Source organism: Capsicum annuum, chromosome 4, assembly GCF_002878395.1.
Source record: "Capsicum annuum cultivar UCD-10X-F1 chromosome 4, UCD10Xv1.1, whole genome shotgun sequence".
NCBI classification, from domain to species: domain Eukaryota; kingdom Viridiplantae; phylum Streptophyta; class Magnoliopsida; order Solanales; family Solanaceae; genus Capsicum; species Capsicum annuum.
The window spans coordinates 230,701,618-230,726,794 of NC_061114.1; the positions used below are offsets into that span (position 1 = coordinate 230,701,618).

Consider the following 25,177-nt stretch of genomic DNA (forward strand, 5'->3'; position numbering starts at 1 on the left):
CTTTTTACAACTCAAACTGTAGCGTCACGAGTTTGTTCACTCATCACCGTTTAAACACATGACTTATCAGTTATAACTCAATTCTTAATAGTCACAATTCAAACTGCAGCATCACGAGTTTATTCACTCTATCACTATTAACCACTTGAATCATCAATTATAACTCAGTTCTTAATCATCACATTCAAAATGAAACGTGGCAAATTTATTTACCCATTACAATATAAACACAATTTATTATTTACAACTCAATTATTAACCATTAAAATTCAAACCGTAGTGTCACAAATTTGAAATCGTTATTGTTAAATCTTCTCTATTTCTTTGTTAATTACTATGTTTTAAAGTAAACTTACAGTGATGATTCCAAAGTAGCCACTAGCTATTTCTTTACATGTTCTTTGGTTCCATTTAGATCTTTTTATATTCATAATTAATAGCAAGTGGACTCTCTTTTTTTGGTTAATTTTAAAATATTTGACATAATAAATACAACTACTAATAAGAACAACAATAATTGTAGTCAAAGAAAGCAAGGATTTGTAATTTATAATCAAAAGTAACATGAAAGAAGAAAACTAAAAGCATAATAATAAATAATGGTAATTAGTCAAAAATTCACCATTAAATGTGCAACTTAACTTTAAAAAAATGGAGAATTGATCAAATTCCAATAGAGACAAAAACACTACGTGATTTATTCTCATCTATTCAAATTAAACTTTGATGAATAAAGTTACCTAATACGTATTATTTATTGAGAGGTGATAAATATCCCATAAAATTAATCGAAATGCGTAAAAATTGATCCGAATATTATAAAAAAATTGGAAAATTGACAAGAAGAAGATGCGTTATCATTTCAATGGAGTTTCACATGCTTATACATTTTTCTATTTGTTTATGTCTGATATTTATCCATTGTTTTTTTCTTGATAAAATTTTAATTATATTCTTTTCTGACAATTCATGCCACTCCTCCTGATGACACACACTACACTAAAAGTACCAAATTAATTATATTTTAATTCTTAATCTAGATCATGTAAATAAATTCTTTATATATTGAGAATTCATACAAATTTTAACTTACATTTAGTGTAATAACATACACAAGATTTTTCTTATGAAATCTCGCCATTTGAAGTGAAAAAAATAAATAAATATAAATTACTATTTGAGTTGTCTGTCTTATTTTTTAGATTATTTATATATTATTCATGTAGATTAAAATCGATTATTTTTCTTATATTACCTATTATGAGTTGTTGCATATAGTTATCTTTTAAATAATATACATAATCTAATTCCAACTTGCAATTAATTTATTTATTCTTCCTAAGTGTGGTCCTAATGTGAACGTGTTGTGTTTATTAACACTACCTAAAACTACACAAAAATGTTATTTACCCATAATGTTTAAAACATTAAACTAATAACAATTCTTACTAATATCTCACGCGCTGTAATTATGACTTACATGCACGCTCCAATGACATTACCTTATTTTATGCCTGAAGTTTCTTACGTCACCGCTATTTGTGGAGCGTGAGACAAAGTTGTTATCATTTTTTTTTTTGTCACCCCCTATGCAAGTTGATCGTTATTTTAACATTTTGTTGAGGGACGTCACAAAGCATCTAAATATAGTAATGGGGTAAATAGGAAAGTGGCAAACACACAATTCTCTACTAACAAACACTCCACAAAGCCACCAAAAAAGAACAAATAACGTAATCAATCTATTTTTATAAAGTCGAGTCTAAAATTATTTTTTTTTGATAGACGTTAATTCAAGATAAAATAATCTAAAAAAATATACAATCAAGACTCGTATTATAATTAATCTATTCAAAATAATTAACATCATTAAAACTATATTACTAATATGAATACTCGCACTCCATCCTGCTAATATTATCCAAGAAAATAAAGGAAACTTTTTCCACATTTTGAATTTTATGGAGCTAATAAAGAGTCTAAAGATGGAATCATTTTGAGCTTTCTTGAGCTAATAAAGGGTATAAAAATCAAATCTTTTTACCTTAAATATGTGTTTTTACTTCCTTTTTTGAATTTTGGATTAGATGGAGTTGTTTCTTGATTCGTAGGTTGACTTTATAAATGGGAATCCCTAGAGGTTTTTGAGGGGGTGGGGTCCAGTACTTGGTAAGTGGAATCTTCTCTTGTAGGCAGACTTTGCTTTAAGGGAATCATATTCAAGAAAAGCTAATGACAGATAATAACTGAGAGAGAGAATTTAATTTGTGATTGTGGGTTGTGGAGGGGATTTCAAGAGGGAAAGATATAAGTTGAGACATTTAGTCCCTACATATTTGTTTGTTGTTTGATGTTGTTGTTTGCTTCTTAGACAGCCACAAGAAAATTTTCTCAGCAAAGTTTATATTTTTTACACCATAAAGAAACAGCAAAGTTTTGACCTTTGCAAATTGGAATATCCAAGAATCTTTTTGCATAGTGAGTTCCTCCTCTTTCTTCATTCCTCTTTTGTCTCTGTTTACAACTTGGATGAATCATCTTGTACACACTTATCTATGGCCACAAATACTTGTCTTTATGTCTCATACATATATATATATATATATAACCAGTTGTTTTTCTTGAATTAGTGATGAAGCATAGAGAGGTTCGTAGAATCTATGTGATATACAGTTTTCATTTCTTGCAACTTTCTTTGGTTTGAGGCACTGTTATATAGATCTATGTTTTGGTTGTAGCTGGTTATTTCTTCTAACCTTTATTGACTTTGGAATAAGATATGTATACCAAGATAACAAAACCCAACTTGGTGGAATATGTTGATTTCTTCATATATTTGATTCTTGGAGCTAAATAATATATGAAAGTTCCATCTTTTGTTGTTTTATTATTCTTTTGTTCCTCTTATCTTTATTGCTTTACTGCTGATTCTCAGTGAGAAGATAAATTTGGCAGATTTGGTTTTCCAAGATTGGAGCTTTTTAGACTAGCTTGTGTATAGGAGGACTGATTGCCATAAGTTTGGATCAAGAACAGTACTGGTCTTAGGGATTTGAAGACAGATTTGATGCTATGGATGAAAGTGTCATTCCTTCGAATTCGTTGTTGACTACCCCATCTGATTATCTCATGGATTTGGATTACATGGATGGGCTATTGTTAGAGGGATGTTGGTTGGAGACTGCTGATGGTAGTGAATTCTTGCAGCATAGTCCAGCCATGTTCAATGCGCCATTTGACTCGTCTTTTATGTGGCCTACAACGATAGATGCCAACAATGTAGAATTTAATGGAATCCCATCAAAGGATGCCCAACAAGAAAAGCAAAGGCCATCTTTCACTGAAAATATGTCGATAAACCATAGCCAAGAGCTAAGTTATGCTAAAGTTCAGCCTTTCGGTGAGAATATGAACAATGCCATGTGCACTTCAGGTCTATCCGAGAATCATTTAGTTGAAGCTCCTGAGCTGAACAAAAGGTGGTGGATTGGACCCAAAGCTTCATCTTCTGTAATGGATAGATTGATTTGGGCACTTGGGCACATAAGAGATTGCTCCAGGGACAAGGGTATCCTTCTTCAACTATGGGTACCGATAAACAGGGATGGCAGGCGTGTGCTCAGCACAACGGATCAACCTTTCCTACTAGATCTCAATTGCCCTCAGCTTGCTAACTACCGTGAAGTCTCTGCAAACTATCAATTTCCTGCAAATGAAGATTCCAAGGAGATTGTTGGATTGCCCGGACGAGTGTTTGCAGATAAAGTTCCTGAGTGGACGCCTGATGTTAGATTCTTCCGAAGTGAAGAGTATCCGCGTGTTGAACATGCACAGTTGTATGATGTACGAGGCACCCTTGCTGTTCCTGTATTCGAACAAGGTAGTCGTAACTGCTTGGGTGTTATTGAAGTTGTCATGACCAAACAGAAGATCAAGTATCGCTCGGAGCTTGAAAGTGTGTGCGAAGCTCTTAAGGTTTGTCTTCTTTTATCTATCGGAGTCTATCAATTCCCTCATTCCCGCTAATTTCTTTCGTTACCTACTTAGCTTAGTAGTGGAACTATGTATGCATGTGTTTACTCAGTGTTCAAGTATATAATTTGTGCATATATGCTTCAAAAACTGTTACTATATCTTTATGTGCTTTATGCCTAAAAATTTACAGTTCACAGTACTTCAGGCTGAAACATCAATCCCCAAACGAATGAATATTAAGATAGAAGTTACATAGTAAAGTTCTTTTTTTCTGAGAATGAAACGATAACAGTAAAGTTGCAATTCCGTAAGATCTGAAATAGCATGTGCTCCACTATTAGTCGGTGCCTATATCTTTCACTTTGTTAGTTTCTCTTATCATTTGATGTTTTTGTCCTTCATTTAATCCTCATTACTGCTCTTGTTTAGGGGTCAGATTGTCTCTAAGATGCATTCTGTTTATCATGATCGTTCGTGTTTGTTTTTGGCGTGCATGAGTCTTGCTTTTGTTCAATTGCTTGTTTGTACGTACTTTGGTAAATATAGCGAGGGTCCAGTTTTCTGAAATTCTCCCAAACTTCTTACTTGTTAATAGGCTGTTGATCTCTCGACTTCTGAAGTTTCAACCATTCAGGATGCCAAGGTAATTGGTCTGAACTTGCAAAGTAATGCATTTTTGAATAATTTTATTCAGCATGATAAATGAGATATTTTTATCAGGTATGTGATTTGAGCTACCAAGCTGCATTACCTGAAGTTCTAGAGGTTCTGATGTCTGCATGTGAGACGCATGGATTGCCATTAGCTCAGACATGGGTTCCATGCGTTCAACAAGGCAAAGGGGGTTGTCGTCATTCTGAGGAAAACCTTATTCATTGTGTTTCCACAGAGGATTCTGCTTGCTATGTAGCTGACCCTCGCGTTCAAGGTTTTCATGAAGCTTGCTCTGAGCACCATTTGCTCAAAGGGCAGGGTGTTGTTGGGAAAGCATTCATGACTAATCAACCATGCTTTTCAGATGATCTTACCTCTTATAGCAAGTCGGAGTATCCACTTTCTCATTATGCAAAAATGTTTGGACTGCAAGCTGCAGTAGCTATACGCCTGCGTAGTACCTTAACTGGTTCATCTGATTTTGTATTGGAGTTCTTTCTACCCGCAGACTGCAGAAATCCTGAAGAACATAGAAAAATGCTTACTTCGTTATCCATCATCATACAAAATGTTTGTCGGACTTTGAGGGTTGTGACAGACAAAGAGTTGCAGGAAGAAACTGTTTCTATGGATGAAGTGGCAAACCACACAGTTGAGCAACATAAAGAGCACACTGAAACTTCTCAAGAAAGGACATCGTGGACCTCTTGTGATGCAGAGTTCCAGGAGAGTTCTGTTATTTCTGCATTCCAGGATGAAAAACCAGACGAATTGATGAGGAAAGATGCCATGGAGTTTAGGCACCATAAGGATGCTGGTTCTGGAATAGGTGCCTCTCGTAATATGGGTAGAACAGGGGACAGGAGACGCGCAAAAGCTGAGAAGACTATTACCTTGCAAATTCTTCAGCAGTATTTTGCTGGTAGCCTAAAAGATGCTGCAAAGAGCATTGGTGGTAAGCATAACTTAAATAACTTTCATGTATAAGATCCAAATTTCATTATAACTCTAGTATTCTCATTTTGGTTTATGATTTTTACACCTGATCCTATTGGTGCTTTATCCTCTAGGACTTTTACGTACAAGGATTTTAACTTTGTTTTTTGCTGTTTCTTCCTTCCTTCCCCTCCTTGCCTATGCCCTCTTGAAATACAGTTTGTCCTACCACTCTGAAGAGGATATGCAGACAGCATGGGATTAAACGCTGGCCTTCTCGAAAGATCAAGAAGGTTGGTCACTCCTTGCAAAAGATACGACGTGTTATTGATTCAGTTGAGGGTGCCTCTGGTACTTTACAAATTGAATCCTTCTATTCAAACTTCCCCGAGTTGGCATCTCCAAATGCATCAAGAATGAGCCCTTTGGCCAACTCAAAGTTGAACGAACATCCAATGGCCTTGAACACGCAACAAGAGGGATGCATTACTAGCCCCAATAATGCTGATGTATCTAAGTCACCCTCCTCTTCCTGCAGTCGAAGTTCAAGTTCAAGTCAATGTTGTTCATCCGGGACAAAGCCACAATCTCACCCTTTGAATACTTGTGATGAAGATCAAATTATCCAGGAAGAGTCGGTTGATAATTCAATGAAAAGGGTTAGAAGTGAACCAGAGCTTCTTCATTTATCAAGTGAAGGACCGAAGACCATACCAAGATCTCAAAGCCATGCATGTGTTGCTGAGAATCCTAAATCAGAAAAGAAGGGTCCATCAATATCTCAAGAAGAAGCTCCACGAGTAAAAGTAACATACGGAGAAGAAAAGATTAGGTTCCGGATGCAAAATAGTTGGAGATACAGTGATCTTCTCAGAGAAATAACGAGGCGGTTTGGCATAGATGATCCAAGTGGACTTCAACTCAAGTACTTGGATGATGACTCCGAGTGGGTTCTATTAACATGCGATGCAGACCTGGAAGAATGCATCGATGTTTGTATGTCTTCCCAAAACCAGATGATCAAACTTATCTTAGTTCAAGATTCGCAGCATCATTTTGGAAGCTCTTTTGGTAGCAGCAGTCCTATATTAGTACAGTAGACAACTGGTATAGCCTTAGTTGCAAGTAATTGCCAAAATGGATATAGTTTCTTTTAGATTTAGATCTGGTATGAGACTGGGAGTAATGTTGGTTGCTTAATTGTAAATTCATTCTGTTTGAGTTTTCATATAAGTCAATCCTTTTGACTGTTATGAATTAGTATTGAGCCGTAAGGCTGTTGTTGTTTCATCTAGAATACTCAAAACTCATCATAATTGAAATTTAATGATTTGTTGAAATTTTAGTTATTCTTGCATATATATGTGTGCGCACTTTGTGTCGAAAATTCTGAGTTTAGATGAACCTATTGCCCAAAGGCTGAATGAATGCAAAAGGGCAGCCCGATGCACTAAAGCTCCTGCTACGCGCAGGGTTCGGGGAAGGGCCCCACCACAAGGATGTATTGTACGCAACCTTACGTTGCATTTCTGCCAGAGGTTGTTTCCAAGGCTTGAACCCGTGACCTCCTGGTCACATGGCAGCAACTTTACCAGAAACTGACTTGAGAGTTTGACCTTGCTCTCTTTCAAATTCTTATTCTATATTTACACATTTGTACCATATTTGGATCTGCTGTTAGAAGTTTTAATGGTAAAAAGGAATGATTTGAGCATAATGGGCAAATGTTAAGAGGGTTTCTATTTGACTTTTGCATAAGTAAGTATTGGACTTGTCTGCAAATGTAAGATTTTTCAGCCTCTAATCAAATTTCCAGTGCAAGATGATTATTTGTAGCATTCTCTAATATCCTATCAAGATTTCTAAAGAAACCAAGATATGTTCATGCTCTTGTCAAGTGAAACTCTTTTGCAAATTTCCATCCATTTCAAGTGAAGATTTTAGCCGAGGATCTACCGGAAACAACCTTCTCTACATCTGAGGTCGGGGTAACCACTTTACATCTGAGGTACAGTCTGCGTACACTCTACCCTTCCCAGATCCCCACTTTGTGGGATTACACTACTTTGTGGGAACTACACTGGGTATGTTGTTGTATTTCAAGAGGTAAACTTCTGTAGATGACCAGGCAGTGCAGAAAGTAGAGAGATACTAAAGCCACAAAATTGAATCAGAAACAAAAGATATGTATACCTTTCTTTGTTACTTCTTTTACAGGGAATATAATTGTATTAATTTACAATTAACAAAACTATTCTGATGTGTTCTCCAGAAGGTTATACATGCAGCCATCAACATTCAAAGGCTCCCTGTCCTACCCCCCCTGCCTTTTCAACCCAAAAACTAGAGAAAAAGAAAAGATTCTGCATCCCTACAAAAGGCAGCTCTTTTAATGCATTAGCTTGTATCAGAATTGTGCTGTAGGTAGATCATCAATTATCCTGCTTGCTATCTCATAGATCAAACATCTAGTCATGGCTTCTGAGCAAAAGAATATATCTCCTACAGTGGAAACTCTTTAAAACCTGATTAGATTAGAAATGGGAAGATGTTGATGGCCGATCTTCTTGCTTCTCTACAAGCACACATCTTGATGGCGGACCAAAAATGCTTAATAGTACCTGTAATGGAGGAGAAAGTGGACTACTTAGATGGCACAGCCAAGTTCGCTTCAAATTTCAAAATCTCCATGAATAATTTCCGACACAGTTTTACATCTCACATGGATCAAGTATTGCTACCAATATAATTGTCAACTCAAGAATTCTAAGGCGTTTCATTAAGGAGTAAGTACACTAGCTAAATAGATTGTACTCATGAATATGAAAATAGTATGAATTGCTTATGACTGAGAAGTGGCATTAAAAGCCCACATGTACTTTTTCCTCAGGTGTACATGAGGAAAAATTATCTGGAAAGGAAAGATGATCATTCAGTTCGAGACAGAGACACTCTTTGTTGGGAAATACAATCATATGTATGATGATTATTTAGTAGGATGCATATAGTTCTATTTTTGTGTAATAAAATTATTTAGCACACATATTTCCCTTAACTGTTCGTTTGCTACTTAAAGAAAGACGATGGAACTTTTTAGTTCTAATCAGAGAGTAAAAGATAAGACTAGGAAAAAGACTGTACTAAGTCAAAATTCACCACAGAAGTTCTTTTACATATATTCAATTTAAGATTAAAGATTTTGGTAACAATAAATAGAACTGTTTTGAAGGTTGTGAAAGAGAGAATTTTTTCAATGGTAGAAAGCAGGAAGATATCACTTCAAGTTACTTACAGGTAAAAATACGAGTCCATGTAGAAAACCCAGAAGAACCAAAGCGAGGTACATTTGAAAGTAGTAAACCTGCAAAATGTAGGTTAAGATGAAGACAACCAGAACAAGTGGCTCACTCCCTTCATGACATTGTATGCAAGTAGACATACCACAAAAACTTCTGTCCTTGAGAAACAAAGAACAATGACACCGACAAGCTTTGTAAGCGTGATACCACTGCAAAAGATGAGAATACTACAAAAGTGAGAATTCTTTAATAGATATATATTGTCTTCAATATCTACCACATTTAAAAGACAGATATTCATTGTGTTGTTCTGGTGCATTTACAGCTTAAGTACATCATGCTCTTTTAGGTCCACAGGCTGTTCTCTGTGCCAGTAAGCATAAGTTGAATAGAATAGATCCCTTCCTAGTTTGTTATGGGAGCTCATTACAGATCCATTCAATTCCTATTTTTCAAATTTGTTTTGACATGGCTAGACATTCCTGACAGTTCCTCATTTTTGATATGGCTATGTCCTAAAATTCGAACATTCATGAACATGTACTCATATCATGTTAACATTCTGCTAGCCCTTAGTTACTGCTCTAGAAAGGACTTGTAGTTTTATCTATTTATAAACACCCTGACTCGCTAGTGTTAATACCATCGAAGATAGTTTCACTTAATTGATAAAATGGAACAGTAAAATCAAATGTATTTAACAAAAGGAGAGATCAGAAGACATAATCCACACTAGCTTCTCGAACAGTAAGAGAATACCAGACCTGAATACAGAAGCGCCCATAGTGGTCAGCGCCTCCTTCATGCGTTGGTTTCTATCTCCACTGCTAACCTGCATAAGGTGCAGAAGAATGTTGAAGAGAGAACTAGAGGATGAATGCGTCTAACTGAAAATACAGGAAAATAGGAAAAGATAACAAATAATGAAACCTCGCAAAGAGAAATAGAGCCAAATAACATGTTTCGACTTCCTATTACATGAGTGTGGTCTTGAGAAAGAGTGGGGTCATAATTGACAACCCAAGTTAAAGTTTGAGGCGTGTGTATAATTCACTGCAGGAGGTTCATTGCTGATAACTCAATGAAAGATATCATTCAAACAGTTACTTCAGAGGCCTAAAGTTTTACTTGAACCAATTAGTCATTCATTCTACTCACTCAGACACAGATTCCCTTTCTCAATCCTCCTTTGGAGACAAATTATATTTGTTTAATATACAGTATTCTCTTAACCTACTCAAGCTGATCTGCATTCTCTCATAATTTTAAACAAGAAAGTAGAGCAAATAGATCACTCTGATAGAAGACCAACCAAGAAGGCATGTGTTATATGGACACAGAATTCAACAGCAATACCAACGGCCATCACAAGGTTGACAACAGATACAGCATTGAGCTGGATTTTAAGAATTGCCATTACTCCCTGCAAAACGATGTAAAATGTCACTAATAAAGAGAAAAAATCAGGTGCAACAATATGAACTCAAAACAATTATTCAAAGAAGAAAAGATACCATAAGATCCAGGACAATCATGGTCAGCACAAGTAAGATAATTGCTGAAGTCCAAAAACTATATGAAGCAAAACGTCAAAAGAATCAGAGTTAATATTACAGATGCAAAAAATAAAGGTGTTCTATTCCAGAAAACAAGAAAGGATAGGAATGAGATGGCATTCCAAGATATAATCTACTAACCTACATGTGATAACTAAGCATACAATAAATACAGCACCTGCAGAAGATGAAAAAAGAACATCATTAATGTCTCTCAATGGTTTTAGTCATTTTAAAATACCAAATCTTTCCAATTGAGAAATGATAACCAGCAGATGTGAAGAGAAAGAAGACTTCAAGATATCAATATAGTGAAAGTTATATCATGCATCAGCTGAAAGGTACATTAAGTACAGAGAGATCACACTGACCAATAGCAATAGCTAAGTTAATTAGGGCTGTCCTCCATATGCTTAGATATTGCTCAAAGAACATATAAAACACTGCATAGGGGAAGATCTCCATCTGCACAAGAGAAACAGATAAGTCAAGGCTAATACACAGAAATTTTTTATGGAAATGCATGCCAGTTGAGCAATTGCCTGGAAGAAATTTTTTATGGAAATGCAGCTTATTATAGGGTTTAATTGCAGGGTGTAAAACTCTTTCACTTGTCACAATTTCTGTTTATGCCACAATGTTAATTTATTCTTCAATTTTACCTCGAATCTAATACGTACTAGATAAACTATATTCTAGCTATATAAAATCTAAAAGACACGATGATATAATATCTGACCTCCAGAATCTCTTGAAAGTTCCATAATGAATCTTACTAGTATTTTTTTTAAACTGAACTTATTAAAGCCTTCATATTACAACTATAACATGCCTTTTGGTTTTTGGATCAGATAATCACTACTCCAGATTATCTTCCTTCTGCTCTGGTACAATCAGAATTGGCATAAACAGAAGTAATGGTACTCTCTATAAAAGAGTAATTGCTGCTATACGTTTCAAATTACCATATTTCACATCACTGACACATCAACAATCTTGTTGTAAAAATCTTCACATTCTTAAATAAACTGTGATTATTAATCTACAAACAAATGAGTTGAATACACGAATCACAATGCTCAGCAAGCTAGAATGAGAAATAAAACTTGTTTGCTGACAGTTTATCACCGAAATGCATAAACTGACAGATGAACATATCAAAAGGATAGAGATAATCTTGGTATAGACGAAGATTATCACTAGAGTAGTCCTTTAAAATATCAGTAGACAACAAACAGAGGCTGCACAGTTAAGCTCTTGAAAATGATACTAATGCTTCATTATGTTGCAGTCAGAAATTACCTTTAGAGAATCAGAAACCCTTGAACTGAATTCGCGTGCAGCCCTCATGGAATTGACATAGTCAACCTGAAGAAGACGGATTAAGATTGCAGGCATGGACCTCTAGACAAAGTTTAGTGAACTATGAGGTAAAGGGTAGCAAATGATTATATACTTGTTTGTTAAGAGGCGTGTGATATGTACGAAAGGCTGATGCTTTAATAATACCATCCTCATAGCCTGATGAACAAAACAAAAATAACAACGATATAATTAATGGGAGCTGATTCAGTTGAACAACTGCTACTTTTTTGAGAAAGACAACTGCTGCTACTGACTGCGAGGATTTATATCATGCTCAAAAGAAACAACCAAATAGACATATAATTGATCAACCTTCAATCTCTACATTAGTGGTGTAAGCCCCATTGCCACCTTTAGCACAATCATTGGAAGGTAATGCATTCAGGAACCATGGAAGCTTCTCTCGAAATTGTTCAGTTGTAGGGCGACCATTTGCTAAATCTGAATGACGGAAACACTGAAGGATACCAAATGTTAGTTAATTAATCAATTCAACAGTTTTCTGGTGGCTTAATGATTTTCATGAAACTAAGGTATTCACCTCATGACTCTAGCTTGATGTGGATAATGTCCACGAAGTATCTCTCAAAAGCCAAAGTAAAAAAGATATTTGAAACTAAAGAACACATTTTTCTTATTGGCACATTGTATAATATAACGCATACATTACAAACTATATCAGATAAGAGTTATTTAGATTACCGTTGTGCAATCCTTGCATACTCCATTCGGGCTACAGGAGCCACTACTGGGTGAACAACAAGGTGGCTGAAAGAAAACAGATACTTATGGTGAGAATCTCAATACCATTATTCTAAAGTATTAATAAATAACTATTTAATTTAATAATATTATATGAAGGAAAACTGCTGTTGGTAAATTAGTTGGAGATGCTTCTTAAGAAAGAAAGTAATCAAACCTGATCATCAGGGGGACAAAAACTACTATTTGTAAATTTTCTACAGCAACCAAATGCTTCTGGAGATATCCAAACAAGAAAATCATCAAGCCATGAAGCAGCCGGTTTAGCAATGTAACTTGATTCTGGTACTAAAGATGCTCTGGCAATCTGCAGAATACAAAGTTAAGTTGACGTAACACAGAACAAGATGAGGAAAACTATCTTCTCGCGCAAAAAAGAAACGTCAACCATAAATTGGCATCAATGAAGAACATATGCAATAAACTTCAGAAGACACATAATCTCTAAGTGTGATGAGCTAAGAAATTAGTGGTCAGTTATAAACTTTAGAAGACACATAATTTCTAAGTGGGATGAGCTAACAAGTTAGGGGTCAGCAATAAACCAAAAGCTATCCCTTTCCAAAACTCCGCAGCGGAAAAACTTAGGCCAAGACCAGAAATATGACGAGAGACCATTCTACATGTAGCTCAATTGCAGGAAGACTCCACTTCACAAGACTCGAGAGCATGTCAATCACATGATTCATCTAAAGGAACAAGAGTCTTACCTCATTCAATAGAGAATCGGAGTCACATTGGCTGATAGAACATAGCTGGTTTGTTTGTCTTGATTCAGAACTGAGAAAGTAAAATGATATTCTCAATCATTAGGACAATTAAATTCAACATTCACATTTGCCACCAATAATAGTTCAAAGTTCTAACATTTAATTCATGCAAAAACCAGTTAACCAAGCAATTTGTTCATAGTTTAAACATGGTAAGCAAGAGTTTTGTCATAGGTATGCAAAATCATTCCAACAACAATTTCTCTTATTTAAGGAAAGGTAATAAGTGCACACAAGTGAGCACATTGAGATGAATGTTTCTAAATAAAAAAGGAGTAAGGTTATCCATGGTACCTAAAGTTATAGTTCTTCACAACAAAGTACAGAGGTGGTCCGATTCTGAGATATTCTGAGATATTATTGAAGTAACCCTGCACAAAATAATATATATCATACTTAGCAACTCTATCAAAGCCAGATTTGTAAATGCACATTACTTAGGGTACTAAACCTGAAGGTATGAGTCGCGAGGAAGAACTATTTGTTGTTCCAAACCAGGCTCAATCCTCGTACATAATGCCTTGAAGAGTATAAGCACAAGGAGATCAAACTTCCCCACCAGGTTGTTTAATATAATAAAACCAACACAAAGAGATGAAGATCACATAGTAAACAGGTGGTGCAACTTACAATACTCGCCAATGCAAACGCAGCAAAAACACATATAACAACAAGTTTTACTCCCCAGAGACTCAAGATGGGGGCATGAACATCCTGAAAGTGAATAAATGAAAATAAATCAAACCGGTTAACAAATACAAAACAACACAGCTCCAGTTATTAAGATCACCAAGTAAGAGAACTCTACAACCATCAGCAGCATAAAGCTACCAAGATGTACAGAGCTCCCACAGCGTTACCAAGATCTCTACCATCACAGGGTCAAAATGTTGAGGGACGAGTTAAATAATAGATTATAATCATGGGAAGCATTACTTGGGTGCTGGAAAAAAGAAAGGAAGCAAGAGCAGAGATAAAGAAACCACAGGCTTTTCGAGCACAAGGAGCACATCTCTGTTTCTGATGCAGATGATAGCAATATATGGCAATATTTTCATATATTTTTGGTGTCCTGATAGCAATATTTTCATATATTTTTTAATGTCCTCACAATACTCAGCCATGTCCAAATGACAAGACAGATCTGGTAGAATGGAACTCCTCTTAATAACAACAACAACAACAACAATAACAGACCCAGTGTATCCCCACAAAGTGTGGTCTGGGAGGTAAAATGTACGCAGTCCATACCACTACCTCCGAAGAAGTAGAGAGGCTGTTTCCGGTAACTCCTCTTAATAAGGATTTGAAAATTTCCATTTGCCATGAAATTTTACTCGGTTATCATGAAAAAGAAAAAAAAGATTCAATGAAAATCATAAACAATATCCAGTCCTTCAATATGTAAATGAGTACTTTATACATATCTTTAAAATAATAGCTGCAATATGAGAAATATCTACACAGTTCCTCCTGAGAGTCATATGTACAGATTTTGCATGGTCAAACCTAGAAGTTTATGACTTTGAAGGGTAAAAATAGAAGAATGGCAGCATCAAACATCTATCGTAATAGTAAAGTAAAACAAACTTAGATGTTAATACTGTACTAAGACATGATCGTATATGAGCATATATGAGAGTGAGATTTAGACAAACCTTGAACTAGATAAAGAAACAAATATTAAAAGCATTTCAGATATCATAAAGTGATGTTCAGAGAGCACAATGGATGAGATTTTAGAAACATTTAAGGCTATCCATTACCTTCATATACCGTACCAGCAATCCAGGTTTCCTCAGTTGATTACCTACAAAACCATTTGATATAAGCATGTCATTTGGTTGGAAGAAAGTTAACAGCCTTAGTGAAAAGCTCCCAGAATTACCTTTTTCAGGATCAGCATTTGAACCAGACACTTTAATACATGGGAAACAATCAATCCTGTTATCTTCAGCTCTCAAAAAATCAAAACAAATCAAGGCAACAAATGCAGTAACCTGCAGCAGGAAATCCAACAAAACAGCCAATGCTGCAGGGCAAAATACAGAAAAAGAATAAGAACAGAAGCCCCAGACACAGGGATATTAGATATTCAATAATACTAGCAACTCTCAAAAACCTAGAATCAGGCTGTTCCTGACCTGCGAACATGGAAAAAACGCGGCATGCTGGCATTGGTATGAAACTTCCAACTGCAAATGCTAAAACCTCCGAAAGACTAGCTAGCGTAATTGATGGTCCAACTTCTACAAGAGCATTGCTAACCCGTCCCTCTAAAGGCAGTTCCATTGGCTGTCTCTTAACAGCATTCACTAGAATACACATGTTATCTACCCCAACCTGAGAACACATGGCGATTGACAATGATCATAAAGCAAAATAAAGGATAATAAGTAATTTTTTAAAGAAAAAGCATCAATACATAGAGACATACAAAGTAAAAGAAAAGGAGACTGTCGAAATTCAACTTACAGCCAAGACAAGGAAAGGGATGACTTCCATTATAATGAGGGTAGATTTTACACCTACTGCACTGAAGAAACCAACCGATCCAAGCACAGAGAGCATAACAAGTATAACTCCTGAAAGACCAAGCAAGACCTGGAACACAACAATCCATCAAATTGAGAACAAATGTCAAAAAAGCAAACGACTTGTATAAACACCACCTTTCTAGTGAGAATGAAAAAGTCAAAAAAACCATTGAATATGTCGATGTTGATTCTCATTGTATGTTCTTTTACAAAAATCTAAAATGTGTAAACTGAATGGTAAAAGTTGCAACAGTCATGAGTCTTCATTACTTATGGTCGATGGCATGCAGGGATTAAAGCACTGTACCTTAGAGGAAATGTAACAAGAGGAGAAACGAGGAGTATCGCCCAATGTCAAAGATATATAGGCAAACATCACAAGATAGCTTATCTGGAACAGAGCAAGTACAAAAAGAAACAGATGAGCAACAGAGGAAGCGGATGATATAATACTCATCAAGGTGGGTCAGGAAGACATGCCAAAGTAAACATGAAACTCTACGGGTTCTCTCCCCTACCAAAATAGTAATAGCATCAGCTGTGCTCTCCCTTTTTAACTCTTCCTCAACAGAACTTTCTGATGAATAGGCAAGGGTCAAATTCTTTGCTTGCACCATTGGCAAGATCTCATCCTGTCCACATAATCAGAGCTGATTAGACCACATAGTCAAAGGTAATTTAAGATTAGAAGAGGATGCTCAAATTATCATTTTAGGACCTCTCAATGACTCTCCTCCTGTTATCAGGATTTCTTTTTCGTATTTTATCTATTTAAAGAAAATGTTGTCAGGCTAGAATCCTTAGAAGGCACATAGCGGCATGAACTATTGGTGAAAGGAACATAGTACAACATACAAACCTTCACTAACTGGATGAAAGCCTTCTCCCAGGCCACAGCTTTCTTAGAATAGTTGCCTTCTTTGTCAATTGCATTATTCACGGGATATGTCACAATGAAAGCAGAAGCCTGTCTCAGAAACATTTATATCATCAGGATAACTTACAACATTGTAATCAGTCATTTGAATCACAAATTTTATGCACAAAGGTCAAAAAGAGGTACCTCAGAGTAATTGTTACCAGAGAAACCACCAAGAGCAGTACTTGGATCAAGTGGAGCTTTAAAAGCACTCAAACAGCTCTCAGTTGAAGTGTAATGCTAAAGGAAACAGCAAAAGTAGATTGATGATGAGCTTTAACATTGTTGATTTAGGTTGTGAAGAAGTATGAAATGAAAGTGGCAGTCAACGATTGAGAAAGACACAAATTATATGGAAAACGAAGCACATTGATTTATTTCCAATGTGTTAAACTCCCGTACCAAACTTTCTTAGCAGCTCACTTCTTAATATTTTTTGAAACTGGTAACATCTGTTCACTTCTTAATAATATTCTTTGGCAATAAGGATTGACTGAGTTTACATATTAAGTTGTTTGAATATCCAGTTCCTTGGTGGAAAGATTTCGTAAGAACCCTGAGTAGACACAAGCTGAAGGACCTCTATTTGTTTGCTCATCCAATCAATTTGAAACAAATTACCCCTCTCCTGAGAGGGCATCACAGATTATGTGGCGCTGAGTTAGTTTATCAGGATACTCGGGATACCATGAAGATTTGGATATGCTTTGTTTAGAGTTCAATGTATCAGGTTGGCCCCTGGGTATCATCCGCTGATTTAAATAAAAAGGATTGTTGCCTTGATGTAATTTGTTTTTATCCAAACATCACATGTTCAAATCCCAAAATCTCTGCAGTCAATTAATTTGGGCATAGATATCTAAACTCGATGTGTGCATGAGGAATACGATCTACCTTTATCCATGCTTAAACAGAACAAATATAACTCCAGACAGCAGTAGCAACTCTTAACGCTAGTCTACTTTGATAGGAGTTGAATGGATGCAGCGAACAACAATGTGGACCAGAAAAGCAAGTTACAGGTAAAGTCGGTAGATTTATAAAGGAAGAAAATACTATTAAAGTGACCAGAGACAAAAGGAAAAGAAAGGTAAAAGTAAATAACTACTGCATCACAAAGTTAGATCAGAACATACCTGAAAACAGTACTCAACATGTTCAATACCTCCGTAAGCACCGAAGTTACTGCTATCCATTTTGAAATACTGTACATCACATAAGTGGGAATCAGTTACAAGTACATTTTAAGGCGAACTCAGAGATGATTATAACAGACATCGGTAAAAGCCTTCATCATGGACAATTAACAAAAGCAGCAGGGTCACTAGAGATAAACAGATAACATTTTGACAGAGAAGGAAGGAACAGGAAGTTAATCGAATATCATACAGCAGACAACATCTAAGTAATGGCATGTCAACCTCAAAGAGTCCTTACACTCAATCATAGAGCAGAGAGAAAGCAAAAAAGACCATTCACAGCCCAAGGAACTTTACTTATTTTTCTCTCATAAGGACTCAATGTTTGACACAATCTTCAGATCATGACATCTTTATATACAAGATCACCAACAGACTTGAGATTTGTCTCAAAATATTAATCGTGATAAGAAAGTTTGGTTAATGTATGCTGTACTGTGAGATATATTATAGAAAAACGCAGAATAATTAACTTATACAGTGTTGTACCTGAAGAATACTTTGAGTAGCGCACTCTGTGCCAAGTGGCTTCATACAAATGTCAGGCAGAGATACCATTGAACCGGAATAGTTCGCTTGGATTGCATCTATCTATTCAACATGGAGCAAACTTAGTTTCTACGAAAAGAAGAAATATTAAGAATATACAGTAATTTTCAATTGCTTCAATTATGTGATGCACAAAACCACTAAGCAGAAGTCAAATATCTAGCTGGTAATTAAAGGGAGCACGATTCCCCGAGTATAAGACAAAATTCAAGAAGATGAATTACCTTTTTTTGTATGTCAAAGAGTAACTTCAAGTTGTCTTCAGTAACAATAGGAGGTGACTTTCCAGTATCTGCGTCCGAGATTGTACCAATTATGAGCTGCAAATTTTATAAGGCGATAGTAATTTCCATGAGATTCAGAGGTCATTCAGTCCATCACCACCTCAAGAAAAGGAAAGAAATGAAAGAGGCATTAAAACTCCCCTAACCACCTGATAAATGGCAAAGGTGGGACTCAGCTACTTGAGTTTCAGGATACTAATTTAGTATAAAAGGCAGACATGAGAAACATAGTGTGAAGTACATACGAACTGTAACTGGATCCAAAGGAAAACTATTGGATACTACAATGGTGAAATATTTTACCAAGAATGGCTTAACAACGTAGAGGGGCAATGGCAAAAATATCTAACAGAAGTCTGAATGAAGCAGAACCTGCTCAATTCTATAAAATGGTGCAAGGTGGCTGTCAAAAAATAGTTTCTCCTCTGCAGCTCTACTCCCATGGCCAACCCACAGCTGAAAGGATCAATGTGGAATTTAGAACATGTATAATGCAACAAATTAAAGAATATTAAAACAATGAATTATATACAACCAAATATAATCTTGTCAAGTAGATGAAATGATACAACAGGAAATTGAGCCAGCTAAGCCACATCATACCTTCTCAGGCCTTGTCTCAACTTTAAAACGGAAAAGGCCTAAGCAGAGCACCAGAACGATGAACAACGATGAACACAATACAAGGATTGGATTTCTAGCCACCCATGTTCCATATTTCCTGGAAAAAGGGGGGTTGTTTACACAAACATTTCATTCTGGAAGAACAATACTGGTCCAATCAATGGTTATAAATGATTAAAAGCATAGTGAATCACCTGTAGAACTTTGACATATATCCTTGTACAATAGAGAGTTGAACACCACTTGAAATTTGAGGGCCGTCTTCAAGCATCTGAAGTTTTCAAATGACTTATAAGCGTGAGGAGATGATATAGAGATATCTCATGGTGAAAATACCCATTATTGGGCGAGCTATGAACCAAAAGTCAACTAATAAACTACTACTATTACAACAAACAAACATCATTTTTTTTTAATTTTACAACCACCTTTTACAGTATTTATACTACAGCTTTTGGCGTATGCTCAACGGTGTTAGTTAGCAGACTCTTACTAGATATGTATTTAAGCTAGGAGTTCAAAAGGAAGACACATTTTGAGACATGTAGGATTCATCAAACTCGTGTTTTGACAAACTGGAGGAGCTGGGGTAACGGAAAATAGCACTAATTTGGAAATAAGAAAGGAACAAGCAAAGAAATCACTGAGAGATTGTGCAAACTGGCATCCACCTGCATAGGAATATTCTCATCCTTTTGCCTGCTGCTTTGGCGGATGACACCATTTCCAGTGGCACTGATGCCACTGATCAATGGCTTTGCTCTGGAAACTGGAGTCTCTTCTCCTTTTTTATGGAGAAAGCCCCACCCAAGAAAAACGGAGACTAGTACAACATACAGAATTGTGACAGCAACTTCAATACACTTCACCTGCACCAATCAAGAGTTGGAACTGCATAAAACTTGTTTTTTTTCTTGCTGTTGTAACAATGCAACAAATACAAATTTTACAAGTTATTCTGAAAGATGAAATTCAATCTGAGACATCATGTGTATAAATTATTGAAGCAAATATATAATGGGACTCTTTTCACCTTCAGAGACCCAATTCTCACTGAACAAGAGCCTTCTGTCTGAGCAGGAGGAGGAGCTGAACTTGAACAAACAGAAGCTGAAGGGCAATCACCACATGAACAGCCTAGTGATGTATCACCGCATGAATATGTAGACACGTTCATAGGTTTCATTCCAGATGACTCAGGAGCAGTTGGTCTGAAATTAATTGCATATGGAGATCCCGGGACAGCAGGTGGTGCTCGTCTTCCAATAAACGCATACCACTCTGCCAAATCACGTGTCAGCACAGCACGCAAATAACAGACTAGATAAAAGATATCATATTGTTATCCACGTCACCCCAATCTCCCCCCCCCCCCCCCCCCCCCCCCCCCCAAAAAAAAAATAAAACCGCAACTGCCAGTTAGAATGTGTGTATAACCTCTTCAACCAAATGCAACAGGCCCTCCTGAAAATGGTAACAGAAAGCCAAAAGCTATATTTACTGAGGCATGGCCGGGTGAAAACATGCAGACCTCTTTTCACACGTGCATATATTCAAAGTCAGGAACCAGGGAATAGACAATTTACCTCCAAAATTTTTAGCACCTGCACCGATGAAGTCTATAGCTTTGGTATTCATAGTACCAAATTTTACATCCTTGCAAGATTCGTACAGCACCTCACCAAAAGTGTCAGTTATGAAATAATCAATTCCACCAACAGTAGAATTATTTTTGACCTGAAAACAAGAAAATCATGAATTGCCTATACAAAACAATTTGGACAATTAGTGCCACACAGAAAACATGATATTTTAGATTAGATCATCTTTCCCTGAAGTGTTTAGGACAATTGGTACACAGTGTGGATGAAAGTAAAAATAACAAAATGGCCACATAGGTAGCACTGACCTTGGAAATAGATGTGACATTGATAAACTGGCTCTGGTTCGGAGAGCATGTAAGTTCACAAAACAAATTCAAAAAATTTCTCAAGCATGCTGGACAGCCCACAAGAAAGGGAATTGCCTACAAAAGAAGTTAATTGGATAAAGAGGATTTCATAACGAGAAGAATTGGAGTAGAGAACTATCACTATTTACACATAACTCAAACTGGAAAAGGTCTTGACCGCCCCAACCCTTCCCAAAAATGAAATACATAGATTATATGTACGCACACATATAAGAGGATCAGGATGTTTATGTGTAAATTTACTCTGAAAGCTATAGCAATTTTTCAACGCATTATACTCTTATAACCACCCTACTAGGCAGTAACCAGAAGAGGTTGAAGAGCCATTACATTGAATGTACAGATATTTCCTGTGATTCCTTTCTTCCACCTTCTATCCCCACTATACTATGCTATTATTTTCTCTCAAGTTGCGTTTATTCTTCATTGACTTCTGACTATTCAAATTATGCACGGTGTGCCCACCAATATCCACTACAAATATTAATCAGACAAGTTACCGAAAGTAGAGGATTTAAAGCAAAATTGAAGAATAAATCAGTAGATATTCTGCAAGATCTCAACCGTGACAAAAATCAAGAACTGTCCTCAAGTGTGAAGGCTAGAGTCATCTCCAACTTAGCACCAGTCCCGCAAAACCACAGGACCCTGTTGCTTGACAACCATCAAATGTGAGAGCTGATTACTAAAGACGCACCAATCCTTAAGCCTTCAAAAGAACCCCCATATCAAAGGAAAATGACGCTTTGCCATACAACCTTACAACTTTTTAAAATCACTTCCCTACAAGGATCCTCAGAGCTATCAAAATTATGCTCCTGATTATCTTTACTGCTAAAACCACTTAATTTTCAGATATGCATTCTCATCAATTGAAGCTGGTGAGAGCAAACAAGATCCAAAAATAAAATCAATAATATGGAAAAGTCTTTCGGCATAAAAATCTTACTTGCTGGACTTGTGCTCTCAAGGTGTCAAATTGAGTTTCTGTACAACAGACATTTCCGGTTATCGTTGGGCACAAACTTTGAATTTTTGATGAAAGTAGCTCACTAGGCTGCAAAGCACAAGATATTGTACACGTAACATTACAATATCAGGCAAACATAATTTGAAAATCTAAACGGTTTTGAAGTAATACAATAAAAGGAATTGCATATAAGTGTCTGAGCGTGTGTTATTTCCTTTATTCCTTTTGGTTGGGAGGGAAGTCGCGTCAGCAAGACAGATTATAGGAGTGAGGGGGGCAGATCTTGTAGGGCCAACAATTATGAATGGCTTGCTCAGGATAGCCACCATACCTCCATTAATATGATGAGGCAAATAAAAGGTACCCAAAATGGTTCATCGATAGTATCCAACAGTATTTACCTTCACGGAAGGGGAACCAAAGGGACAGTTCAAAACTTTATTGTCACTCCGTGCTCCACAAATGTCATACATAGCGCAATATCCTTCAGCATGCCTTTGTCTAACCAAGTGAAAAAATTGAAGAGTTCAAACTTTAACGGGTTGCACTTCAAAAAAATTTTGAAAAATGAGACAGATTACATTCAAGAAATTCAGCCTTCTACTTCATCTACTCGGGCTCTTTCATAATTAATAAAAGACAGGAACTGATTTAGCTTTACTAGATGCTCTATTTACTTATTATGGTCCTGCATGATTAAATAACTTGACCTACATTGATTGCCAGTCATATGAAACGAAATTTGCCAACCAGATTAAAGTGAGCCAGCAGGAACATCAGAAAACGGGAGAAGTATAGCTCATATTATCATACATTCATTTCGATACAAGAAATATTCGTTTCTTTATAGAGTAAAAAAATTCAACAAAAGATAAAAATTAAACAAGGCAGCTGAGACTTCATAGATTCTCTTACAGCAGAAGAAAGATATCACTACACAAAATTCACTTAAAAGATAGAAATTCATGAAACTTACATTCCAGAGGAACTTGATGTTTGTGCAGTCACTGTATAACCAACAAACAAGACCTGCACAGGTAGTTTTCTTGTAACTCAGCTCTGTTCAAGAAACAGATTTTCAAATTTTCATTTATTGCATCAAAAGATGCCTATGCCTAGCATTAACTTTTGAGGCATCCCCCTCTCTCTGTATGCAGAATAATGACAGTATTTCTCTAATGAAGACTATGCACAATAAAGTAGAAGGCATTAGCCAGATTATAAAATTCTATAGAAACTTTTACTGCTCAAGTAACGTCCTCCCTGAAAAAGCACAATAACAAATAAAAATCTTACTAATATACTACTGAAAATCCGCCAGAAAGAGAGCACACAAGGAGATTCTTAGGTGACGTTTGGCTATGATAATTTTCCGGAAACATGTTATGGCCATAAGACTCCTAAAAATAAAGTTGCATTCCAGAATTTTCAGAAATTCCAAAAACAACAAAAAAAAACTGTTTTAACTTTTTTCACCCCAAATTACTCAAAAAAATTCAAAAACAACTCTACTTTCCAAATATAATTTTTTCACTTGGAAAACAAAAAGTAATTTTTTTTTTTTCAATTTTCACAATGCAATGAGGCCAAACGCCACCTTATTTCGGACTATGTGATTCATATTGTAAAACTCTCCAGATTATCAAACAAATTCCGCCAGTCCAAACAGCTAATTTCCTTCACACAATCCAAAATATACAATTAAAAAGCAATCAAAAAAAAAATCAGTAAATTTTTTTAGCGTTGTCCTGCAACTTGTCAGTAGCGAAGTATTCGTTCATTTCACACAATGTGCTGGTACTACTCAATCGACGTCAATAACGTTAACATCAGCTGATGATGAGTCAAACCTGAAACAGCAAAATAGTCAACGAAATCCTTATAAAACGAAGCATCATTGCTCTTCTTCCTATAGAACGACAAGCAAACTCTTCCATTGCCGGTTCCGGTGCCGGAGAAATTACTCCGGTTGAATATGAAGATATTGTTACTCTGTTAAAGTAGTACAAATAGTCCCCGACTTTTTTCTCTGTACAGAATATTATGGAGAAGGAAGAGAGAAAGAGATAAAGAGAGTCAAAGGACAAATGTTTAGGACTCACAGAATTTATAGAATAAAGTATTTAATTAAAGTACTGGGAGGAGGGTCTATTTTTTTTCATAATACTATTAATACTGTTGCTATTAAATTCTAATTGTACTACCAGTCTGGAAGACTGAAACTTCACCAGTTTTAAGGGACATTTGGGGTCCCCATCCTTCTCATAATTATTTTCTAAAAAAGGAAAAATACTTATTAAAATTTTAGTTTATTATATTAATTTTATTAACTATATTTAGAAAAATATAAATTTGACTACTACTTCTTTTATTCATTTTTAGTTGTTTTTACCATTGACTTGATATTCATTTTAAGAAAAATAATAAATCACCTTTGAATCTAATAAATCTAATATTTTTGGTGTGTATTAGATAATGAGTGGTAGTATTTAATAATAAATATTAAAATTGATATAAAATCATAAATTATTTATTAATTTTCTAAAATTGATAGATATTACTATTGAATATGTATTTTTAACATAATGAATTACTAAATAATAATATTTTATAGCCTGTTAGGCCGAGTTTATGTTTTTCTAAAAGTGTTTGTTTTTTTTTTCAAAATGCTTATTTTTTAAAAATAATAATATGGTGTATGGTCAAAATTTTGAAAAAAAATAAGTGCTTTTGGAAAGTTAAATTTTTTTCATAAGCTAAAAAAAGTAATATCTTTGTGGAATAAAACACAAACTAACAGTTGCTC

At 35.7% G+C, this 25,177-nt stretch overlaps 2 protein-coding genes across 11 annotated transcripts; one reads left to right on the forward strand and one right to left on the reverse strand.

The window, feature by feature from the left end:
- The first annotated feature begins 1,874 nt into the window (after positions 1–1,874).
- On the forward strand, positions 1,875–6,905 carry LOC107866790 (protein NLP5). Of its 9 annotated transcripts, none has more exons than XM_016712775.2 (7): positions 1,875–2,021; positions 2,112–2,169; positions 2,372–2,478; positions 2,936–3,975; positions 4,571–4,618; positions 4,696–5,584; positions 5,785–6,905. In XM_016712775.2, exons 4-7 carry the CDS (start codon positions 3,073–3,075, stop codon positions 6,663–6,665), a joined length of 2,721 nt encoding a protein of 906 aa, XP_016568261.1. In that variant the 5' UTR covers positions 1,875–2,021; positions 2,112–2,169; positions 2,372–2,478; positions 2,936–3,072; the 3' UTR covers positions 6,666–6,905. The 9 variants fall into 9 exon arrangements, with proteins under 9 accessions (XP_016568261.1, XP_047267357.1, XP_016568258.1 ...); XM_047411401.1 differs by having other exon boundaries at positions 2,956–3,975; XM_016712772.2 differs by having other exon boundaries at positions 2,112–2,478.
- An 825-nt stretch (positions 6,906–7,730) lies between these two features.
- On the reverse strand, positions 7,731–24,526 carry LOC107866789 (NPC intracellular cholesterol transporter 1). Of its 2 annotated transcripts, XM_016712770.2 has the most exons (39): positions 24,222–24,526; positions 23,348–23,400; positions 22,773–22,872; positions 22,351–22,458; positions 21,339–21,455; positions 21,016–21,166; positions 20,463–20,710; positions 20,101–20,298; positions 19,624–19,700; positions 19,409–19,526; positions 19,178–19,261; positions 18,746–18,841; positions 18,462–18,563; positions 17,910–17,978; positions 16,918–17,013; positions 16,714–16,821; positions 16,373–16,486; positions 16,162–16,245; positions 15,793–15,921; positions 15,462–15,660; positions 15,206–15,349; positions 15,084–15,127; positions 13,948–14,031; positions 13,769–13,837; positions 13,612–13,688; positions 13,258–13,327; positions 12,705–12,854; positions 12,488–12,553; positions 12,098–12,242; positions 11,877–11,941; positions 11,723–11,788; positions 10,792–10,885; positions 10,562–10,598; positions 10,379–10,436; positions 10,177–10,287; positions 9,629–9,696; positions 9,007–9,073; positions 8,858–8,926; positions 7,731–8,186 (listed from the first exon to the last, which is right to left on the reverse strand). In XM_016712770.2, exons 1-39 carry the CDS (start codon positions 24,306–24,308, stop codon positions 8,100–8,102), a joined length of 3,909 nt encoding a protein of 1,302 aa, XP_016568256.2. In that variant the 5' UTR covers positions 24,309–24,526; the 3' UTR covers positions 7,731–8,099. The 2 variants fall into 2 exon arrangements, with proteins under 2 accessions (XP_016568256.2, XP_016568257.2); XM_016712771.2 differs by lacking the exons at positions 7,731–8,186; positions 8,858–8,926; positions 9,007–9,073; positions 9,629–9,696; positions 10,379–10,436 and having other exon boundaries at positions 10,173–10,287; positions 24,222–24,474.
- Between the last annotated feature and the right edge of the window lie 651 nt (positions 24,527–25,177).

What these genes read in the sequence shown, in the direction of transcription:
- LOC107866789 (XM_016712770.2), bottom strand. Translation starts at nt 24,308, where the DNA reads ATGGAAGAGTTTGCTTGTCGTTCTATAGGAAGAAGAGCAATGATGCTT. An exon ending in CTGGTAACAATTACTCTGAG is followed by an intron (nt 16,822 to 16,917) that starts GTACCTCTTTTT and finishes TTTCTGAGACAG; the next exon opens with GCTTCTGCTTTCATTGTGAC. An exon ending in TGCTTAGTTATCACATGTAG is followed by an intron (nt 10,437 to 10,561) that starts GTTAGTAGATTA and finishes TGCTTCATATAG; the next exon opens with TTTTTGGACTTCAGCAATTA.
- LOC107866790 (XM_016712772.2), top strand. Translation starts at nt 3,073, where the DNA reads ATGGATGAAAGTGTCATTCCTTCGAATTCGTTGTTGACTACCCCATCT. An exon ending in GTGTGTGCGAAGCTCTTAAG is followed by an intron (nt 3,976 to 4,570) that starts GTTTGTCTTCTT and finishes ACTTGTTAATAG; the next exon opens with GCTGTTGATCTCTCGACTTC. An exon ending in CAACCATTCAGGATGCCAAG is followed by an intron (nt 4,619 to 4,695) that starts GTAATTGGTCTG and finishes TATTTTTATCAG; the next exon opens with GTATGTGATTTGAGCTACCA.